The sequence below is a fragment of the Triticum urartu genome, chromosome 3A (genome assembly GCF_056163025.1).
Source record: "Triticum urartu cultivar PI428250 chromosome 3A, HENAU_Tu73, whole genome shotgun sequence".
Lineage (NCBI taxonomy): Eukaryota > Viridiplantae > Streptophyta > Magnoliopsida > Poales > Poaceae > Triticum > Triticum urartu.
Window position 1 is genome coordinate 263,357,308 of NC_141875.1, and position 23,370 is coordinate 263,380,677.

At 49.0% G+C, this 23,370-nt stretch overlaps 1 protein-coding gene across 1 annotated transcript; it reads right to left on the reverse strand.

Moving 5' to 3' along the window:
* Positions 1–15,669: 15,669 nt before the first annotated feature.
* LOC147979399 (uncharacterized) lies at positions 15,670–16,190 on the reverse strand. Its single transcript, XM_087515189.1, has 2 exons — positions 15,942–16,190; positions 15,670–15,897 (listed from the first exon to the last, which is right to left on the reverse strand). The coding sequence occupies exons 1-2, from the start codon at positions 16,188–16,190 to the stop codon at positions 15,670–15,672; spliced, it is 477 nt and encodes a 158-aa protein (XP_087371315.1).
* Positions 16,191–23,370: the final 7,180 nt, after the last annotated feature.

Sequence of the window (23,370 nt, forward strand, 5' to 3'; positions counted from 1 at the left end):
TCTCCCTAACCAGATGTAGACTTGTCTTAGCAACTGGAACTGGTCAACCAAATCCTTGTCTTCATCAAGCTGCTGGTTCTATCCTTCACTTCCCTTTACTTTACAGTTTTTCTTCGTGAAGTCATTGCATTCCTGTATGATTTGATTGATTTCACTAAGTGAAGACTCTTTTAATGTTTGGCTTCATACTATCTTCCATCCTGATCCATACTACCTAGCTTCTGATAGTCTTCGTGTTTTAACTTCATTGCTTACTTGACTATGGCTTGTCTAGTGTAGTCTACCTTCCGTTGCATATCTATAGGTTCATTTATATCGTTTATCTTCAAAGCCCCCATGTTTTGAAGACTTCCATAAAAATCGCCTATTCACCCCCGTCTAGTCGATAACTACCACTTTCACCGAGGCTCTCATGAGGCTCTTGTATTGAGAGCCTTTCCGTTGGGCCATACCAGGCCGCCGAGGGAGCCACGCCATTGGCTGTAAGCAGGTGAGCCTGGGTACCCTAGTTCCCAGAACACCGAGAGTAGCCCCCGGGCACAAGGCGTGCTCGGGATGGCTTTGAGGCGAAGCCAAGGGGTAAGGGCAAATCACCGTGGGCCCCAACCGCCTGCGGGCCAGGGCTGACGCGTGGCATCTAATGGGACATGGACACCTCCGCTTCCCCACCTTGCCTCGGCAACCGCTCTGAGTTGACAGCAGCCTGTTGCATGTAGCAGGGGCTTCATCACTCAGAACGTGGGGGGGCGGGGGGCGCCGGTTACCCTACTGCCGCCTATAAAAGGGTGAGGGGGCGGATCCCCCTAGCCCATCTTCGTCTCCTTACCTCCCCGTTCTCCTACCTCTACTGCATCCTGCACCTCGTTGAAGCAACCATGATGCTGGTAAGGAGGTTCCCAGCCGAAGAGAAGGGCAAGGCTCCTTAGGGGGGCCAGAGGTGCCGCCGCCCATGAGAGGGCGCGGTTGTCCCCGCATATCCGCGACCCCACCGGTGACGTCATCACAGGGGCGTAGGAGCCTGCCTCTGACGGCTCGCATCAGCTCCATTAGCCGGGAAAGGGGCCTCCCCCGCAAGGGCGGCAGCGGGGGCCCTAGCAGCCGCGACCACCAGGCCACTACGTGCGCGGGCCTGCTTGAGCGACACGGCCTGCGAGTTCGTCGTGCGGGTGGAGGGCCCTTGATACATCTCCAACATATCTACTTTTCCAAACACTCTTGCCCTTGTTTTGGACTCTAGCTTGTGTTATTTGAATGGAACTAACCCGGACTGACGCTGTTTTCAGCAGAATTGCCATGGTGTTATTTTTGTGCATAAATAAAAGTTCTTGGAATGACCTGAAAATCAACGGAGATTATTTTTGGAATATATAAAAAATAATGGCAAAAGAATCAAGGCCAGGGGGCCCACACCCTGTCCACGATGGTGGGGCGCGCCTACCCCCCTGGGCGCGCCCCTGCCTCGTGGGCCCCCTGGTGCTCCTCCGACCTCAACTCCAACTCTATATATTCATGTTCGGGGAGAAAAAAATCAGGGAGAAGTATTCATCATGTTTTACGACACGGAGCCGCCGCCAAGCCCTAATCTCTTTCGGGAGGGCTCATCTGGAGTCCGTTCGGGGCTCCGGAGAGGGGAATCCGTCGCCCTCGTCATCATTAACCTTCCTCCATCACCAATTTCATGATGCTCACCATCGTGCGTGAGTAATTCCATCGTAGGCTTGCTGGACGGTGATGGGTTGGATGAAATTTATCATTTAATCGAGTTAGTTTTGTTAGGGTTTGATCCCTAGTATCCATTGTGTTCTGAGATTGATGTTGCAAGGACCATATGCGACGACCGCCGCCCACCACCCGACAACTCCCCATCCTGGCGAGGATGGCGGGCTAGGCGTCTGCGTCGACATTCCAGGGCTCAACAGGGTCGCATCTCAGGGACGTTTCCGGCCTTCGTGCGTTGGATGGTGTGAGGGTCCACCTCACAGCTACTTCGCATGCCATTCAGCTTGCCGAGCGCGGCTGTCACCTTCCAGTGCCACCTGTGGAGCATCCTGGCGCCTTAGGAGGCCAGGCATCACGTCGTCCTGGAGGAGGTCGTGACGGTTCTTCAGGATCCACATGGGCCTGCGGGCCCTCCTCAGGCTCAGGACCCTGGCCGCTCATCAGGGAAAACCATTCGGCATGCATCTTCAGCTACTCCAACACCGCTCCAGCTACGGTATCAGGTGACTCTTTCCAGCTCATTCAATTGGGGGCACCCCTCGGGCAGCATCATCCCCAAGTCGCATGGGCCTGTCCCTGCAACGTGTATCCTTTTGCATATCTAGCTTACTTTTATGGGGGCGCCCCTCGGGCTGCATCATCCCCAGGACGGATGGGTCCGTCCCTATGGTATGTATCGTTCTTTCATCTATCTGAGCTAACCTGCCTCTTTGATGGAGTCATTTCATGACTATCTCCTGCTGCCTACTATCCATCGCGGACACCCGCATGGCCGATCGGTCCCCTGCTCATCACGCAACGGGGGCTACTCACGTTGGCACAACGCTTGTGCTTGGGTTGGTCCCTGCAACGCTGACAAATCTAAGCGGTCGAGCTCTGGCTCGCAGCAGCCCCGCGCACGTCACCTCATCAGGCCCTCAGTGCCTTCATCTTGTTGTAGAACGACCAATGGCAGACCGGCAAGCGGGGTCACAACTAGTATTCCTCCCTCGCGCTAACCTGCAAGAATCTCCTGAGGCTGATGGCGAGTAGCACCACGGGCTCCTTCTTTTTCACACAATTTGCGTGCGCGTTAAAGGGGGGCTCTTGGGCATCGTGTCTCAGGAGCTCTTACTCGCTCTGTAGCCATCACTCCCTGGCCTTGACCATGGCATCGCGACCTGCCATACCAGCGGTGGCTGAGCTCGCTCGAGGGCCGAGACCCGAGGATGCAGAGCACATAGAATAGCGTGAAAGGAGGGGGAAGCTCGCGCGAGCCTGACCCAGCCGACACACGGAATTGGCACTGCGCAAGGAAGCGACTCAGGACCACTAAGTGTAGGATCGAAAGTATGTCTAGAGGGGGGGGGGGGGTGATTAGACTACTTAACCAATTAAAAATCTATCCTTTTCCCAATTTTAGTCTTTGGCAGATTTTAGCTATCTTAGCATGAGTCAGGCAATATTAACACAATCCAAGCAAGCATGCAAAGAGTCTATGAGCAGCGGAAAGTAAAGCATGCAACTTGCAAGAATGTAAAGGGAAGGGTTTGGAGAGTTCAAACGCAATTGGAGACACGGATGTTTTTGTCGTGGTTCCGATAGGTGGTGCTATCGTACATCCACGTTGATGGAGACTTCAACCCACGAAGGGTAACGGTTGCGCGAGTCCACGGAGGGCTCCACCCACGAAGGGTCCACAAAGAAGCAACCTTGTCTATCCCATCATGGCCATCGCCCACGAAGGACTTGCCTCACTAGCGGTAGATATTCACGAAGTAGGCGATCTCCTTGCCCTTACAAACTCCTTGGTTCAACTCCACAATCTTTGTCAAAGGCTCCCAAGTGACACCTAGCCAATCTAGGAGACACCACTCTCCAAGAAGTAACAAATGTTGTGTTGATGATGAACTCCTTGCTCTTGTGCTTCAAATGATAGTCTCCCCAACACTCAACTCTCTCTCACAGGATATGGATTTGGTGGAAAGAAGATTTGAGTGTAAAGCAACTTGGGGAAGGCTAGAGATCAAGATTCATATGGTGTGAATGGAATATCTTGGCCTCAACACATGAGTAGGTGGTTCTCTCTCAGAAAATGTGTATTGGAAGTGTAGGTATGTTCTGATGGCTCTCTTCTCGAATGTAGAGTGGGTGGAGGGGTATATATAGCCTCCACACAAAAACTAACCGTTACACACAATTTACCAATCTTGGTGAGACCGAATTAAGAAACTCGGTCGGACCGATGTAGCAAACCTAGTGACCGTTAGGATTTTCGGTGGGACTGAGATGCAACTCGGTAGGACCGATATGGTTAGGGTTAGGGCATAACATAATCTCGGTGTGACCGATTACACAAACTTGGTCGGACCGATTTTGGTAGTAATCTAACTAGAGAGTATGTCAGGTAAACTCGGTGGGACCGATCGCTCATTTCGGTGGGACCGAAATGTTACAAATGGGAAACAGAGAGTTTACATTGCAATCTCGGTGGGACCGATCGCTCATCTCAGTAGGACCGAAACGTTACGAAGGGAAACCGAGAGTTTACATTGCAATCTCGGTGGGACCGATCGCTCATCTCCGTAGGACTGAAACGTTATGAAGGGAAACAGAGAGATTACAACCCCATCTCGGTGTGACCGAGATCCCTATCGGTGAGACTGGTTTGCCTAGGGTTTGTGGTAGTGGCTATGACATCTGAACTCGGTGGCGCCGGATAGAAAGAATCGGTGGGGCCGAGTTTGACTTGTTTTTAGGTTATATGTGGATGTGGGAAGGTAGTTGAGGGTTTTGGAGCATATCACTAAGCACTATGAAGCAAGAACCTCATCATGCAACACCTCATCCCTCCTTGATAGTATTGGCTTTTCCTATAGACTCAATGTGATCTTGGATCACTAAAATATAAAATGTAGAGTCTTGAGCTTTGAGCTTGAGCCAATCTTTTTGTCCTTAGTATTTTGAGGGGTCCACTTTCCTCATCCATGCCATGCCATTCATTGAGCTTTTCCTGAAATATTAATCTTGGAATAGCATTAACTCAATGAGCTATATGTTGTTAGGAATTACCAAAACCACCTAAGGATATTTGCACTTTCAATCTCCCCCTTTTTGGTAATTGATGACAACATATAGATCAAAGCTTCGACAAATGATAATAACAGTGAAAAAACATTGTCTCTTTGAGAAGTATGTGAAAAGCAAGAGCTCCCCCTAAATTTGTGCATAGTTTATGATTTGCTTTGGACTACAAACGCACAGAGAGTTAGGCTTATGGGTTACTCTTCCATGTCACATACATCTTGGTGGAGCGCTCAAAATGATAATAATTAAATACATGCACCCATCACCAAGCAAAGTGAATGATCATATAGGGATAAAATGATAATGTCATCCAACAAGCATTAATGTAGCATATGATCAAACACACATGATCATCCAAGTATCACACAGACAAAAAGTATCTCAAACAAGCAAAGCAAATAAAGTTCAACCATCAAAGCAAGAGAGAATAAAAAGAAACGCTCTCTCTCGAAACCTATGATCTATTTATTCTTGTCCCCCTTTGGCAACAAGTTACCAAAAAGTTCCTAGAAAATGCATAGAACTAAATCATCTCTCAGGCTTGGTCTTTAGGTGGTGGTGTCTGTATAACCCCAAGAACGAAGGCTTCAGTCGATGTGGATGGAGCTGATGGAGTAGGTGCTGCAGCTGGTGGCACTGAAGCTGTAGCTGGTGCAGATGAAGTGGCTCTGGTGTCTAGAACATGCACTGCAGCAGACCTCTGAGCTCTAGGCACTCTGTCAAATGCATCAGTGGTTGTCTTGCCCTTCCTCTCCTGCATATCATCCTGAAGTTGCTCCACAACAGACTGGATCTCAGTTACCTTCACATCCAAGTCATAGAACTTCTGCTCCACGATCCTCTCCAAGCTCTCCTGGTTTTGAGTCAGGGTGGCCAGTGCCTTCTCAATCCTCAGAGCGGATGCATCAAGTAGCCAAGATGATCTTGCTTGCTCTTCAGAAGATACTGAGATGCTTCTTCAGTAGTTGGCATCCTTACAGCCTTTTCAGCCTTTGCCTTCTCCTTCTTGGCTTGTGCGTGCACAGGAGATGGCTCATTTTCATCCAACACCACAGCGTTGTCCTCAAATTCTGGGTAGATGGGCAGGTGCTCCTTGTATAGCAGATATGTGCCAGTGCCCATCTTGGAGTTAATCAACTCCTGGATCTATGGGGCATATCCACAACTCCTCCTTTCATCTGCAGCTGTCCTCTTTATGGTTTGCACTATTAGGCTCATGACTTTGAACTTCTGTGGAACATCAAAGATGTGAAGCAAGTTAATTGCATGGCCTCTGATCATCTTGTGATCACCTGACTTTGGCAAGAGAGTGTGCCTGAGGATCCAGTTGATAGTTGGCAAGCCTGATAGAAGGTAATGTACAGATCCAAACTTGTGTGTCTCAAGAGCAGCATCTGGGATCTCCTTGTACATGTGTGCCATGGTGTGGTGATCCATCTTCTTGTTGGCATAAACATCCAAGTCATCTTCACTCTCTTTTGGGGCATTGATCAACTTAGCCCATTCTGCAACTGTTGACTAGTACCTCTTACCTTCAGACATCCAAACAATCCTTCCATCTGGGTAGAAGTGAGCTGTGGAGTAGAACTGCATGATAAGCTCATCATTCCATTTTGTGAGCTTCTGAGCCACAAACTCATCAACTCCACAAGCCTTGAAACTGTCATACACACCTGGATAATGTTCATCATTCTCCTTGATGTACTCCCAGTCGACCCATCTCATGTCACATACTATTGGTTTCTTATCAAGCAACACTGTCTCATAGAAATCCTGTTGTTCCTTTGTATGGAACCTGTAGTCCACAGCAGTCCTTCTCCTGGTGGCATATGGATCTGACTCTCTCCATAGCATCAACCCTGAATCCTTCCTGATCTTCATGTTTTCTGCTATAGGATGAGCATCATTATGATCTGGAATTTCTGGCTTTAGCTTCCTCAAAACATGTGACTCATCATCTTCTTCTTCCATTTCAGCTTCAGGCACTGGGGCCTTGTTCTTCTCCTCAGCAGGGATGTTCCTGGTGATCCTCTTCGGTTTTGGCTTCGAGCTGGAGCAGCAGCCTTAGGAGCAGTCTTAGGCTTAGATGGAATAGCCCCTGCCCTAATGGCATCACCCATAAGCTTCTTAGCTTTGGGTGTTGGTGTAGCATATTCTTCCTCTTCCTCTTCAGAATATCTCATGATTGAGGATCTCCCAAGCACTCTAGCAGTGGTCTTCTTGACCCTCTCTTTCCTCTTCTTCCCTTCTACAGCAACTTCTTTGGGTTCAAATTCCAAAGGTACTTGAGTAGAGGCTCTGGCTTTAGACATGGGAATTCTCTTTGCAGGCACTTTGGTTTTCATACCAGGCTTAGTGGCAGCAGCAGTGGTATATTGCTTCTTAACCACTTTATTCTTGGAAGTGGCCTCATCCTCAACTGCCCACATAGTCTTCATCCTCAGATTCAGACGTATTCTTCTTTCTGGCCCTGGTGGCAGCTTTGGGTAAGTTGCTTGGGGTTCTCCTGGTACCCTCATCAGAGCTGCTAGAGGGACTAGTGCCCTCACTCAAGTGGACCTGCTCCTCTGACTTGTTCTGGTTGTCACTCTGATCAGACATATCGCAAACCTGACAGTAGACCATGTGAATAGATATAGATGAGATAGAGTGGATGAGCATCACAAAATGTAGAGGTTTTTGCAAAATAATAAATTAAAAACTTAGTTTTAGTTTTCCACAGAAAGCATTTCGGATCAACCGATTTGTAAACTCGGTGATATCGAAGCAACGGTTGGAACCTGAACTAGTGAACTTGGTCAGACCGAGTCACAGTTCGGTGGCACTGAGACTGCTAGGGTTTCACAAAGTCCTGAACTCGGTCACACCGATTTGCAATTCTCGGTCAGATCGAGAATCACATGTGCAATGGCCTGAGCTGAATCGGTGGTACCGAGTTCCACAACTCGGTGGGTCCGAGATGGTTTCGGCAGAAACCTAACCCTAAATTCTCAATTCTCGACTAAACTACAGAGTGTTTTCGATGGATAGAATGATCTCAATCATGGCAATATACATGGCAAAGCAATGTGATGGGGAATCAGAGTTAGAACAACACAAAGTTCAAGTTCATACCCTAGTTCGGCGATGAACTTGCTACAGAGGCAACGGCGGGGACGATTCCATTGACGGCGGCGGAGACCAGCGGCAGGAGGTGGCTGGCGACGAGGAGGACGATCCGGAGACCGAGGGAGGTAGAGCAGGCTAAGCGCGGGTCGAGGAGGTTCGGAAAGTTTTCCAAAATTTGACCCGTGGATATATATAGCCCGACCCTGTCAGTGTGACAGAGTGGAACAACTCGGTGGCACCGAGATGCATAACTTCAAGTAGTTACTGCAACTCGTTGTGGCCGAAAAGTTCAAATCGGTTACACCGAGATTGAAAACCTAGATCGACTTAGTGATCTTGGTATGACCGAATGGGAGAATCGGTCAGACGGAAATGCACAAAGATGTTTTGGAAGTTTAAGTCTATGACGAATCGGGGACTCCGAGTGCTCCTCACACAGAGTGGTTCGAATCTGACTTGATCAAATTTTGTGATGTAGCATGAATAGAGTTTGAGACGAGAAAAGCATAGATAGCTAGAGAAGGTTCTTAGGCATTCTTGTCCATCCACTTGGCCAAAATAAAAGGAAACCAATCAATCAAAACAACAAGTGGATGTCCTCGAATGAGTAAATTATGCAACCAACATGCTCACACAATAAAATGACAAATGAAATATGTGGCAAAGCATGCACAAACAATTCTAGCATATATCAAGCAATTGGCAATGACTAGGTCATCTATATATATGAGTATATTGACTTAGGAGTCAAATGAGAACATTTGATCATAGGTCATACTCATCGTTTAAGCACAAGTGGGGTTACCACTTTTACATAAAGCGTTGTTGTGTTCACACCATTAGAGTTTCTTTAACTCAATTGTTAGAGTAAAGCTCCCCCTAGATGTGAGATCCCCCCTAAGAGGGATGAGCTAACCTTGGGTTTTGTCGATGATGACTTCATGTAGGTGTTGAAGATGTGGATGCTCTAAGTTGATGTAGATCATTCGGAGCTATCCTTTGGAGTGAGTTGCACTTTCAATACCTACACGGGTTAGTCCCACAAGGAACAAACAAGGATATCCATAGACATAGAGTGATGCACACACAAGATGATGTCTATGAGAGCTTTAGGTTACCTTGTCCCTTGTCTTACCAACAAGAGGGTTTGTGACTCCTTGAACTAGTGCAAGATGTGGAAGTTGATTGCACTCGTTCTTGCCAAACTGATAAGAGTGAAGTATGTTGGCGGAGTCACCCTCAAGAACTCTCTAGTTCTTCTTCTTCGGGATCCACACCATCTCGATGGGAATCCTCGGAGTTTTAGTTGATGAAGTGGAACTCGATGTAGTCTTGGGAACCCACTTGACCAAGGCCTTAGGAGCTTCTTCAAATGCATAAATTTCCTCTTGAAGCTTGTCCTTGCCTTTTTGCTTGTGGTCTTGTGGTGGAAGATCATCTTGAGCTTGTGTCCCTTTGAAAGAAGTAGGATCATACTTCTCTTGTTGATGACCAAACTTCGTCTTGGGGTATTAACCTTCTTCCCACTCAACTCCATTGGCATTGAATTTTCGTTCAAAACCAACACCTTGATTCTTCCGGTGCCTTCCTTGCTTGCGTACAATTTCCTCGAATTGCTTACTCCCATCAAGGCTCTTGTACACACCTTTCTCTATAATTCCCTTCAATAAGCTATTTTCTTGCTCAAGTGTAACTTGTCTAAGAGAATCGTTAGTGGAATCAAGAGAACTACTAGAAGCAACAACATTGGATTTAGCATGTTTATTGTTACTACTAGAGGAAGAATCTTTCTTGTTCTTGCTACTAGATTTGACTTGAGGCATGTAAGTGGATAAGAGTAAACGCTTAGCAACGTAAGAAGAACTTTTCTTGCGAATATCATCATTGATTGCCTTTAAGAACTCATGCTCTTGCTCAAGGTTGAGCTTTTCAAAACGTAATTTCTCATGAGTCCTTACTTCTCGATGATCTCCTAAGATAGTTTCATGAGCTAACTTAAGAGTGTTATTTATTTAGTTAGAGACTAAATCTTCTCCTTATCGTTGCCATTCGTTTCATCATAGTATTCATCCCTATAGTTGTCAACAAGTAAATCATCATCACCTAACAATTCATCTTCATCACTATTGAAATCAACATACTCGGGGTGTGATAGCTTTGGGCCTTTAGCCATGAAGCATCTTCCAATTCCTTCATTTGGTGAATCAAATATGTCGTAGGAGTTGGTTGACACAAGTGCTAGACCGGCAACACCTTCATCTTGAGTATATTCGGAGTCGGAGTGATAGCTTCTCTCAGAGTCATTGTCGGAGTCGGAGCCGGATACCCATTCACAAACATGAGCTTGATGTCTTCGTTTTGTGTAGCTCCTTGATGACTTGTCCTTCCTTTCCGAATCCTTGCTTCTCCAAGAGGGCCTTTGTTCATATCGATCATCCCTACTCCTTCTCTCCCTTGATGGTGATTCTTCTCTTCTACTTCTTATTTTGGGAGAATCTTCTCTTGTGGGGAGCCATACACTCATTGGAGTAGTGTTCAGGTCTTCCACAATTGTAGCAGTTTCGCTCTCGACTAGAAGATCTTCTGTCATTGTAGGACCTTGACTTGGAACTTCACTCTTTGCTTCTATTCTTGTAGAAATTTTTGAAGTTCTTCACCATTAAGCTCAGTTCTTCATTGAAGGTTTGTTTCTCACTTGATGATGTGGGAGCTTCACATGAGGCTTTGTAAGCACCACTTGACTTGTTATGGAGCTCCTCCTTATCCTTGAATGACATCTAATGAGCAACAATTCTTCCAATGACTCCCATTGGCTTGAGATCTTTGTAATTTTGCATCATTTGGATCAATGTGCATACGGTATCGTATTTTCCATCCGAGGCTCTTAGGATCTTCTTGATGACGAATTTGTCGGTCATCTCTTCACTTCCTAAGCCGGCAATCTCATTTGTGATAAGGGCAAGCCTAGAGTACATCTCAGCGACACCTTCACCATCCTTCATTTTGAACTTGTCAAGTTGACTTTGAAGCACATCCAACTTGGATTCCTTGACGGAGTCGGTACCTTCATGCATATCAATCAAAGTATCCCAAATTTCCTTTGCATTCTCAAGACGGCTGATTTTGTTGAATTCTTCGGGGCACAATCCGTTAAAGAGGGTAGCACAAGCTTGAGCATTGTATTTTAGCATCTTCAACTCATCCGTGGTAGCTTCACGATTCGGTTCTCTCCCATCAAAGAATTCACCTTGCAAGCCAACACACACAATAGCCCAAACGGCGGGGCTATGTCCAAGAATATGCATGTTCATCTTATGCTTCCAACTAGCAAAATTAGTACCATCAAAGTAAGGACCTCTATGGTGGTAATTTCCCTCGCAAGATGCCATACTCTCCTAGGTTGTGAAACCAAGGCTATGACCACCAAAAGCTATGTAAATCAAAGCAAATGGAGACCAAAGCTCTGATACCACTTGTAGGATCGAAAGTATGTCTAGAGGGGGGTGATTAGACTACTCAACCAATTAAAAATATATCCTTTTCCCAATTTTAGTCTTTGGCATATTTTAGCTATCTTAGCACGAGTCAAGCAATCTTAACACAATTCAAGCAAGCATGCAAAGAGTCTATGAGCAGCGGAAAGTAAAGCATGCAACTTGCAAGAATGTAAAGGGAAGGGTTGGGAGAATTCAAATGCAATTGGAGACACATATGTTTTTGTCGTGTTTCCGATAGGTGGTTCTATCGTACATCCATGTTGATGGAGACTTCAACCCACGAAGGGTAATGGTTGTGCGAGTCCACGGAGGGCTCCACCCACGAAGGGTCCATGAAGAAGCAACCTTGTCTATCCCATCATGGCCATTGCCCACGAAGGACTTGCCTCACTAGCGGTAGATCTTCATGAAGTAGGTGATCTCCTTGCCCTTACAAACTCCTTGGTTCAACTCCACAATCTTTGTCGGAGGCTCCCAAGTGACACCTAGCCAATCTAGGAGATACCACTCTCCAAGAAGTAACAAATGGTGTGTTGATGATGAACTCATTGCTCTTGTGCTTCAAATGATAGTCTCCCCAACACTCAACTCTCTCTCACGGGATATGGATTTGGTGGAAAGAAGATTTGAGTGTAAAGCAACTTGGGGAAGGCTAGAGATCAAGATTCATATGGTGTGAATGGAATATCTTGGCCTCAACACATGAGTAGGTGGTTCTCTCTCAAAAAATGTGTATTGGAAGTGTAGGTATGTTCTGATGGCTCTCTTCTCGAATGAAGAGTGGGTGGAGGGGTATATATAGCCTCCACACAAAAACTAACCGTTACACACAATTTACCAATTTCGGTGAGACCTAATTAAGAAACTCAGTCGGACCGATGTAGCAAACCTAGTGACCGTTAGGATTTTCGGTGGGACTGAGATGCAACTCGGTAGGACCGATATGGTTAGGGTTAGGGCATAACGTAATCTCGGTGTGACCGATTACACAAACTCGGTGGGACTGATTTTGGTAGTAAGCTAACTAGAGAGTTGGTCAGGTAAACTCGGTGGGACCGATCGCTCATTTCGGTGGGACCAAAATGTTACAAAAGGGAAACAGAGAGTTTACATTGCAATCTTGGTGGGACCGATCGCTCATCTCGGTAGGACCGAAACGTTACGAAGGGAAACAGAGAGTTTACATTGCAGTCTCGGTGGGACCGATCGCTCATCTCGGTAGGACCGAAACGTTATGAAGGGAAACAGAGAGATTACAACCCCATCTCGGTGTGACCGAGATCCCTATCGGTGAGAGCGATTTGCCTAGGGTTTGTGGTAGTGGCTATGACATCTGAACTCGGTGGCACCGGATAGAAAGAATCGGTGGGTCCGAGTTTGACTTTTGGTTTAGGTCATATGTGGATGTGGGAAGGTAGTTGAAGGTTTTAGAGCATATCACTAAGCACTATGAAGCATGAACCTCATCAAGCAACACCTCATCCCTCCTTGATAGTATTGGCTTTTCCTATAGACTCAATGTGATCTTGGATCACTAAAATATAAAATGTAGAGTCTTGAGCTTTGAGCTTGAGCCAATCATTTTGTCCTTAGTATTTTGAGGGGTGCACTTTCCTCATCCATGCAATGCCATTCATTGAGCTTTTCCTGAAATATTAATCTTGGAATAGCATTAGCTCAATGAGCTATATGTTGTTAGGAATTACCAAAACCACCTAGGGATAGTTGCACTTTCACTAAGATAAGTCTCGCTCTCGAATCAGCCAAGCGCTATGAAACAGCATTCCCATCTCTTGCAGCCTTGCTATGGCAACGCCACCTTCCTTTCCTACCTTTAGGTAGTTGCTTGAACGCTTAAGGGGACCTCTTGAGCATCGCGCCTCAAGATCTCTTACTGGACCTCAGGCCGCTCACCTCCTAGTCTTGACCACGGCATCGCGACCTGGCATACCAACGACGGCTGCGGCCTGCCTGGGGACCAGGACCTATCGGCATAGAGCACCAAGCTACCACGATGATGGAAAGGGGGGACTGAGCTGAATCAAGACACACAGTCATAAATCTTCACAATAAGGATGACATTGACAAAATGCACTACAGACACTTTACACGCCCCCATGGGGTTCATCTTGATTCCTCGCAGGGAACAAAAGAATAAGGATTCTAGGAGCCCTTTCTACAAGCATTGTCGCCGACACCATCATAAATAGTGGGCCACGGGAGGTCGACGCCAACCTCATCCAGATCGACGACGGCGACGAGTGGACGCCGCCGCTGCACTCCGGGCGCGGTGAGAGCTTGGGGGCACGTAGCTGTCGTCGCTCGTCTACGGAGTCTCGTTAGGATCAGGAGAGTAGCTGGTCTCCCAAGATCCACCGCTGCTGCTGGACGAGCTGTCGGCAGGTCCAAGGGCGGGCTGAGCGCCTGCTGCCGCACCATCCTAACGGCCCCTCTAGGGCAGCATTCCAGGCAATTGCCCTCCTCGTCGAAGACCTTGAAGAATAGCGTGGGGGCGTTGCCGTACTCGAAATGGATGGCGAGCGCCCCCTCCACGCGGTAGACGCGAGCGACCTCACCCCATCTGCGGGTCATGAAGATCTTGCCCGGGGAGACGACCACGACCTTCGCTCCTGTCGCCGGGGTGTTGCACCCGGCATGCTGCAGCCACAAATCAATTGGCCCCCTCACCGGTATCTATTCGGTGAAGAACGGCGGGAACCGAATCCACGTGCACGGTGGCATCGCCGCCCACACCACGAGTTCTCATGAGGAGCCCTCGGTGTGGGTTCGTGGGCCAGCTGTGCGCGCCACCACTGCACGACCGCTACGGCCATGGCGCGAGGGGCGGCGGCCACTGCCTCCTCCTCTAGAGCCCGCCACCTGAGAATACAAAGGCAGCGGGTAGCCCGGGGGAGGCTGCTCATGCCAGGGCCTTGTCACCTCCGGTCTCGCGACGATGTCGAGGGAGCGGACCAGCCTCTTCTTTGGTGGGAGTGGACGCAGCTCTTCACGGAGGGTTTTCCCCTTCTCAGCAGCGGAGAACCTCCGTATCGGCGCCATGGGCATTGCAGCAAGGATGAAGAAGAAGCGGGCGGAATGTAGGAAGAGATGAGTGACGGGGGCTCTGCTGGTCTCCTCATTTATAGCGAGAGGGAGGCCAACCGCCGGCCTCCATGATCTAAGGTAATGATGACTTTCTCATGCATGCAACAGGGTCCCGTCAAGTCGGGTGGTTGCCGAGGCGGCGCGGGGAAGCGGAGACGCCCATGTCCATTCAATCGCCACAGGTCAATTGAGGCCGCAGGCTATCAGGGCCCGCGGCGCTCCGCACTTGACCCTTGGCTTCGTAGCGAAGCCAAGTACAAGCACTCCTTCGGCCTGGGGGCTAGTGTCGGCGTCCTGGGTACGGGGGTACCCAGACTTGCCTGCCTGCAGCGCAAGGCGTGGCTCCACCAGTGGCCTAGTACAACCCCATCTTCATCAGCAACCATTCAACACACTCGTGAGGCGGACGACGCATGACCTCCTCAGGGGCAGCCTCCCTATGCTGGCTCCTAAGGAGCGGAGATATCTATGCAAGGGGAACCTCGTGAGGAGCGCGTGACTTGATCCATGACCACCAAGGCCAGGTGGGCGCCAGCGAGCGCAGGGTGCGAGTTTCCTCTTTGGTGCTAAATAGGCAAGCGCAGGCGAGGAGTCCCGAGGCATCAGGTAAAGGTTTCCATATCGGTGCAACAAGACCAACACCAGCAGGACAGCGTCACCACTAGAGCCTTTGGTAGGCGAAGACCCCCTTTTGTCAGGATAACTTGTACTAGTTGTCCCCCTTTAAACTAGCCATTGTGCGATCCCTTCCCGCCTAATATTTTGGAAGAGGACTAGGGCCTCTATAAATAGGGCTTGCCACCACCGTAGTCAGGGGGGCTGATCTGAGAGGATCCAGACCATCCACACACACACACAAGCTCATCGAGCTCAAGAACACCTCTCCTCAGGAGGGTCTTCATCCATTGTACTTGTTCATCCTCAGCCTACAAAGCAATCCACCACACCACACTAGAGTAGGGTATTACACCACAACGGTGGCCCGAACTAGTATAAATCCTTGTGTCCCTTGTTCTTCGGGTTCGGCGAGCTAGGCTTAGAGATCGTTGCGAGAGTGTGCTCGTGGGGGAGAGAGACATTCGTGCGCACCCCAGTGTTCAAACCTCAAGGGTTTGCCGGAACCCGTAATCCATCAGAAACCGTTGCGGAACACCTTGCCCACAAGGGTGCATGATTAGGAGTGGTGCCTGCCGTCCCTGCCATGGATATCGGCCAGCAGCTCACGCCCCTGCTCTTCGGATATGCACCACAGCGAGTCGTTGTTGGGACATCGCCGGTACAGCTCACCATCTTGCAAGCAATAAGCAGTGGCCTGGCAGACCACGTGCTCCGTGTCTTCCTCTTTCTCTGGCAAGGTGCCGCGGAGAAAATACGGCTTGAGCTCCTCGGTCCAGCAGCCCGCCTGTGGTTCCAGTGCCAGGAGTAGGCGGGCAACTGAGGTCAGACCCAAGCCAGGGCTCCTGAGGTCGGGGTCGGTGGTAGCTCCTCCCAGCGCAACGCCGGGCCCGTGGCCGGGGGTGCCATTGATGGCTTGCCGAGCCTCTCCTCAAAGACATCAGGCTTCTCAGGCTCGCGGCGGGACGCCCTCTTGGCAAAGTCGCCTTCTTCCTTGTTTGTGCCACGCGTGACGTGCTGCAATTCCAAGCCCAGGAAGCGTTTTTTGATTTTACATACCTCTTCCAGGTAAGCCTCCATGTGCTCGTCCTTCGGTTTTTACTTTTTGTAGGAGAAGTTGAAGAGGAGTTGTGTAACACCCAAGATGCGGCTATATCTCCCATGTGTCGAGGCACGACTTAGAGGCATAACCGCATTTTGGTTTTGTCGCAAGAAGGGTCATCTTCACACAATACCATGTAATGAACAAGAAAGGGATAATTAGAGTTAGCTTACAATCGCCACGTCACACAATGATCAAATAATTCATACATCATTCAAAGTACACACATAGTCCGACTACGGACAAATCCAAAAGAAAAGAGGATGACCCCAAATGCTAGATCCCAGATCGTCCCAATTGGGCTCCACTACTGATCATCAGGAAACGAAACATAGTAACGACCAAGGTCCTTGTCGAACTCCCACTTGAGTTTGGTAGCATCACCTGCACTGGCATCATCGGCACTTGGAACTGTTTTGGTAGTATCTGTGAGTCACAAGGACTCAACAATCTCAGAACCCACGAGATCAAGACTATTTAAGCTTATGGGTAGGAAAAGGTAATGAGGTGAAGTTGCAGCAAGCGCTAAGAAAATATGGTGGCTAACATACGAGTACAAGAGAAAGATGAGAAACTACACAACGGTCGCGAAGCTAGAAGTGATCAAGAAGTGATCCTGAACTACTTACGTTCATACATAACCCAAACCATGTTCACTTCCTGGACTCCGCCAAAAATAGACCATCACGTCTACACACATGGTTGATGCATTTTAATTAAGTCAAATGTCAAGTTTGCTAGAACTGGACATTAACAAATTCCCATCTGCCACATAACCGCGGGCACGACTCTCGGAAGTTTATACCCTGCAGGGGTATCCCAACTTATCCCATCACAAGCTCTCAGGATCAATGAAGGATATTCCTTCTCCCGGAAAGACCCGATCAGTCTCGCAATCCCGGTTACAAGACATTTCGACAATGGTAAAACAAGACCAGCAAGACCGCCCGATGTGCTGACAAATCTCGTTGGAAGTCGCACGTATCTCATTCTCAGGGCACACCGTATGGGCAAGACGTCGGGTTGGCCGAGACCCTGGTTTCCCAGGGGCGCCGGACATCGCCCAGGTTGGACCAGCACTCAGAGGAACACTGGCTAGGGGGTTAATTAAAGATGATCCTCGAGTTAATTACTCCCTAGGCAAAGTTTTAGATTGTTATTAGGAAAATGTTAAAACCAAGGCTGGGCCTTGCAGGGGGAGCTTTATTTAAAGCTATAAGAGGGGCTGAGCAAAAGCGGTAACTTAGCCAAACAACGGTTTGCTAGGAAGGTGGGTTAGAGGCTTGACAAGGCAATATGGGAGGCATGATAAACAAGTGGTAGGTAGCGCGACATAGCGATAGAAGGGACAACTAGCAAGCTAAGATAGAAGTGATGATCATCTTGCCTGCAAAGTTCTCAGAGTTATCAAAAGCTTGCTCCTCGTTAGCGTACTCAACAGGCTCCTCTTTCACAAAATCGTCACTCGACCCTACCCAAAGAAAGAACACAAGCAACGGAACAACATTCAATCATGGTGTAATGCACAAGCAACATGATTAAAGAAAAGGCATGGAATGCAAGATATGATGCGCAATTCATATGGGTACTACGGAAGTGAAAGGATGATCAAGGCATCAACTAGGCAAACCAAGTATGCCGCTGGAAAGAGTGAGTGATTTAGGTCGAAATTGATATAAGGATTGCCGGAAACGGATGCACGTTATGCAAATGACAAGCAAAACATGAATGATGCAAATCTGTGCTTAACAACATCATAGCACATAAGATGCAACAAGAAACTATGCTACAACACTCCAATATAGAAACAAAGCACATGCCATTAAAGTGCAGGTGAAGCTGTATAAATCATGAACACTGAGCTCCTTCTAGAATTTACTAGAACAAGCCTAAAATAGCATGGCAAAAATGCAGATGACAATCAGGTTACAAACATAGTGAAAATACTGAGCAGGGCATAATTAGCGTCAGGTAGCAAAGTTTAGATCTAGCAAACAACATGCTACAGGAACATATCATGGAAAACAAAGGCATGGCATGCTTTTACTAAAGGCAAAGAACAAAACTCCCTTACTGAACTTTAGCCAAAAATGCACAAGAAAGATGGTAGCCTCAATGCAAACATGGCAAGTGATATGATCGATTCCAGACTTGGAAGAAAAATAGAGCATGGCTGAAACAGATTCATGATAGCAACTTTCCAAGCTCATGCTACTCACCATAAAGCATTTTATGGCATCACAAGGTAACGAACAGTAAGTAGACATATTAAAGAAGCTAAGCATGGAAACATCAAGTTCATAGGGCACATGTATCACTAGCAACACCCATGGCAAAAATGAACTTCATGTTAACAATCTGCCAGGAACAATATTTAGCAAAAGTAGAGCATGGAAATGACATGATAGAGTACTCCATAATTACAACCAGAGGCATGAATGTATGGAGCAACACCAGATCTTCAAAACACTCTTAGTAAACTACCTCAAAATGTGCATGGATCTACTGGTAGCAACAAGACAACATAGCATCATAATGTGACAGGAAATTAGCAACATCATGTAGCCTGCTTTGCATGATTGTGCTAGTCACCACAGAGCTCATAAAAATACAAGGCTTGCACCACTGTAAAGATGGCATGAAGGAGCTCCTAAAACATGTAGACATCATGCTCATAGGATGCACACACAAAATGCAATGAAAATGACAAACATCAAGTTATGATGAATTCCAGCAGACAATATCATATAGCACTCTTGCAATGAGGATTCATGCATCAATATGGAGAGTAACATGCATGCAAATGACACTACCATGAAGAACATCACGAGACGAACATTTCGATATATCATATCCTCAATTAGGAGAAACGGACATGGAGATATGGCATGACGAACATGGGCACATAATATAGAGAAAATCAGGGACTTGGAGGAATTTTATACCCTCAGATCTGGGGTTTTGGCACGGAAACTGAGGCGAGGCCGAAGATGGTGGCCGGAGCTTGGGGGAGTCACCGGAGTGGTCAGGGAGGAGGTCTCCTACGAGGGGCTGGCCAGATCCGGGGCCAGCCGGTGCGGTGCGAGGCTCGGCGAAGGGCGGCGACCATCGGCGACGTCGAGGGCGGCAACGATCGGTGACGTCGAGGGCGCGAAGGGCGGCGGTCGCCGGGTGGAGAGCGGCGGGCTCCGGCGGGGCTCGGGTGCCCGTAGTTGGCGGTGGCGGCGGTTTGGGACGGAAGGGCCCCTCCTGGACCCGACGGGCCCGCGCGGGTGGAGGTGCGGTGAAGTGGGGCGCGCGTTGTGACGTGGCGGCTCAGGAGTGGCTGCAGGCGGCGGGAGTGATGATGTGTCGCCTCCCGGTTGGCCGGGGAAACGTGTCTGGCGGACACGTCCGGCGGCGGTGTATATGTCCGGCGGCGCAAGGGGATGAGGGTTAGGGTTTTTCCGTGAATTTGGAAGGGGGAGGTGTTTATATAGGTAGGGGGAGCTAGGAGAGTCCAAATGAGGTGCGGTGTTCGCCCACACGACCATGATCCAACGACGGAGAGCATGGAGGGGTTTTAGATGGGCTAGTGGGCTGTTTTGGACGGGTGCTTGGCTGCAATGAAAGAGGGGCTTTAGCGGTTACCCGGTTAACCATTGGGGCATCAAACGACCTCCAAATGGAACGTAATTTGACAGGCATCCTACCGGTGATATACCAAGGCCAGTCGACAAATCTCGACCCATTCGTCGAACGTTTCTCTCTCTCTAACGAAACGAGATTTGAGGGGTGCAATGGGTGCATGTGGGAGTGTCGGATCGCGAAACGGACAATGGGGAAAATGATTGGATGCATGAGATGAACATGGATGCATATGAGATGCACATGATGACATGAGATGAAATGCATGACATTAACAAAATGCAAAACGAAAGACAAAAACTCAACCATGAAGGAAATATCATATCACATAGCTAGAAATGGCAAGAGTTGGAGTTACAAATGTGGAATGTTACATCCGGGGCGTTACAACTTATGAGTCGCCTTTGATGGTGAGGTGCTGGATTCCCAGGGCGGCCGCGGCACTGAGGCCGGCAAACAAGCCCTCGTACTCTGCAATGTTGTTGGAGACTTTCTCACTATGCTAGAAGCAAAGTTGCATGACATAGTAGAGCTTGTTCTTGGTCGGTGAGACAAGCACGACTCCGTCCCCCGCACCCTGCCGTGCGAAGGCACCATCGAAGCGCATGACCCATCTATCAGGTGTTTCGTCACCGGGTGTGAGGGATTGGCCCTCATCCAGCCCCCAACCAGGAGCGTCGGTCCACTCAGCCGAGGCATCGGCCAGGGCCGCCCCCTTGATGACCCTGGTTGTATTGAACTCCAGTTGGAAGGCCTGCAGCTCAATGTTCCACTCTACAACCCTCCCTGCGGCATTGGGGATGTGCAACACCTTATCTAGGGGATACGTCGATACGACCCTTATGGGTTGGCCTTGGAAATAGTGACACAGCTTGCTTTAGGCGACGAGGAGTGCGAGTAGGAGCTTCTGCTTCATAGGGTAGCATGCGCACGCATCATGCAACACCGTGCTGACGAAGTACACCGGATGCTTGATGAGGGGCGAGGCGTTGGGAATGCCATGCTCCGCAGGGGGGGCACGAGTGACTTGTGAGGCTTGCTGGTCGATGAAGCAACAAAGTCCTCAGGAGCAGTGTCCTGGAGCAGCAAAGGTTGCACGGCTTCTAGCGGGCCTCCTTGCTTTGACCTCGCGTCGGCGGGTCCTTCCTAGACCGCTAAGAGTGTCGCGCTGGCCGAGTGGGGAGTGGCCGTCAAGTAAAGCACTAGGGGCTCATCCGAACGAGGCTCCACCATGATAAGAGGGCTCGTGAGATATCGTTTGAGGTCTTCGAAGGCCGCCTCAGCTTCCGGGGTCCACTCGAACGGGCCTCTCTTCTTCATCATCTTGAAGAGAGGGAGGGTGTGCTCACCAAGCATGGAGATGAAGCACCCCAAGGAAGTCACACATCCCGCAAGCTTCTGTATCTCCTTGAGGGTCTGAGGTGGGCTCATCCTCTCTATTTCCTTGACCTTCTCGGGGTTGGCCACGATCCCTTTGTGCGACACTAGGAAACCAAGCAGCTTGCCGGACGGGACACTAAACACACACTTCACTGAGTTGAGCTTCAGGTTTACGTTGTGCAGGTTAGCGAATGTCTCTTCACTGGTACGCATCGGTGCTATACAAACGGTTTTAACCCCTTTCCACGACGGCCTTTGGAACCTTATATCAGATCCGGGGCTCCGCAGACCATTGAGAGGTTCAAACACTGGGGTGCATACAAAGAACTCCATCTTCTCGACCTGCCTGCCCAACGATTCCACAGTCTAGCTCGACAAGCCTGCAGGATAAGAGACACAACAATTTATCCTGGTTCGGGCCACCTTGCGGTGTAATACCCTACTCCAGTTTTTGTGGTGGATTGCCTCGAGGGGCTAAGGATGAACTAGTACAGTGGGTGAACAGCCTCAGGAGGTGAGGTGTTCTTGAGCTCGACGAGCTGGTGGCTGTGAGGATGGTTTGAATGATCCGTCCCCTCTATGGTGGTGGCTAAGTCCTATTTATAGTGGCCTTGGTCCTCTTCCCAAATGTAGGCAGGAAGGGATCCCACAACGGCCAAATTCAAAGGGAGACAACTAGTACAAGTTATCCTGACAAAAGTAGTCTTCGCCTGCAAAGGCTCTGGTGGTGACGCTGCAGTGGGCTCCGCAATGACCGCCGTCCTATCGTCCTGGCGGTCTTGGTCTCGTTGCACCAATATGGAAACCTTTGCCTGATTCCTCTGGACTTTGCGCCTATGCTTGCCTCCTTGGCACCACATGGGAAACTAGTACAATGCGCCCACTGGCACCCGCCTGGCCTTGGTCGTCATGGCTCACGTTACATGAACCTCTTGAGGTGCACCCTACCTTGATATCTCCGCTCCTCGGGAGCCATTCTAGTGAGGCCGCCCCAGGGAGGTCTTGGTGTCGTCCGCCTCGCCATGGTCTTGGGTTGTTGTTGCTGAAACTGGGGCGTACTTGGCCGCCGATGGTGCCACACCGTGGGCCGTAGGCAGGAAGGTCTGGGTACCCCCGTTCCTAGGACACTGACACCTTCGCCTAGTGGGTGATGGCGATAGGGGGCTCCTTCCCACATGACCCAGAAACCGTCGGGGATAGGGATCCAAGATGCATATACAGTACTCCTACTCATTTGTTGTAACACCCACGATGCGGGTATATCTCCCACGTGTCGGAGCATGACTTAGAGGAATAACCACATAGTAGGCATGTCGCAAGAGTTGTAATCTTTACACATCCCATGTACTGAATAAGAAAGGGATAAAGAGTTGGCTTACAATTGCCACTTCACACAATACATAAATATAGCATACATCATGCAGAATACAATCAAGATCTGACTACGGAACCAAAATAAAGAAAGACAACCCCAATTGCTAGATCCCCAATCGCCCCAACTGGGCTCCTCTACTGATCATCCGGATAAGACACATAGTAACGGCCCGAGTCCTCGTCGAACTCCCACTTGAGTTTGGTAGCGTCCCCTGCACTGGCATCATCGGCACCTGCATCTTTTTGGAAGTATCTTCGAGTCACGGGGACTCAGCAATCTCAGACCCTCGTGATCAAAACTATTCAAGCTTAAGGTTAGGAAAGGTAGTGAGGTGGAGCTGCAGGATGCACTAGCATATATGGTGGCTAACTTACGCAAAAGAGAGCGAGAAGAGGAGCAAAGCTCGGGCGAGAAGCTAACAATGATCAAGAAGTGATCCTGAAGCTACTTACGTTCAAGCATAACACGAGACCGTGTTCTCTTCCCGGACTCCGCCGAAAAGAGACCATCACGGCTACACACGCGGTTGATTCATTTTAATTAAGTTAAGTGTCAAGTTTTCTACAACCGGATATTAACAAATTCCCATTTGCCCATAACCGCGGGCACGGCTTTTGAAAGTTCAAACCCCTGCAGGGGTGTCCCAACTTAGCCCATCATAAGCACTCACGGTCAACGAAGGATATTCCTTCTCCCAGGAAGACCCGATCAGACTCGAAATCCCGGTTAGAAGACATTTTGACAATGGTAAAACAAGACCAGCAAAGACACCCGAA

Bases quoted from the DNA above. Each gene is read 5' to 3' on its own strand.
- LOC147979399 (XM_087515189.1), bottom strand. From the start codon at position 16,190: ATGGAGGCTTACCTGGAAGAGGTATGTAAAATCAAAAAACGCTTCCTG. The intron at 15,898-15,941 runs GTCTGACCTCAG...CTGGAACCACAG, and splicing joins CCTCAGGAGCCCTGGCTTGG to GCGGGCTGCTGGACCGAGGA.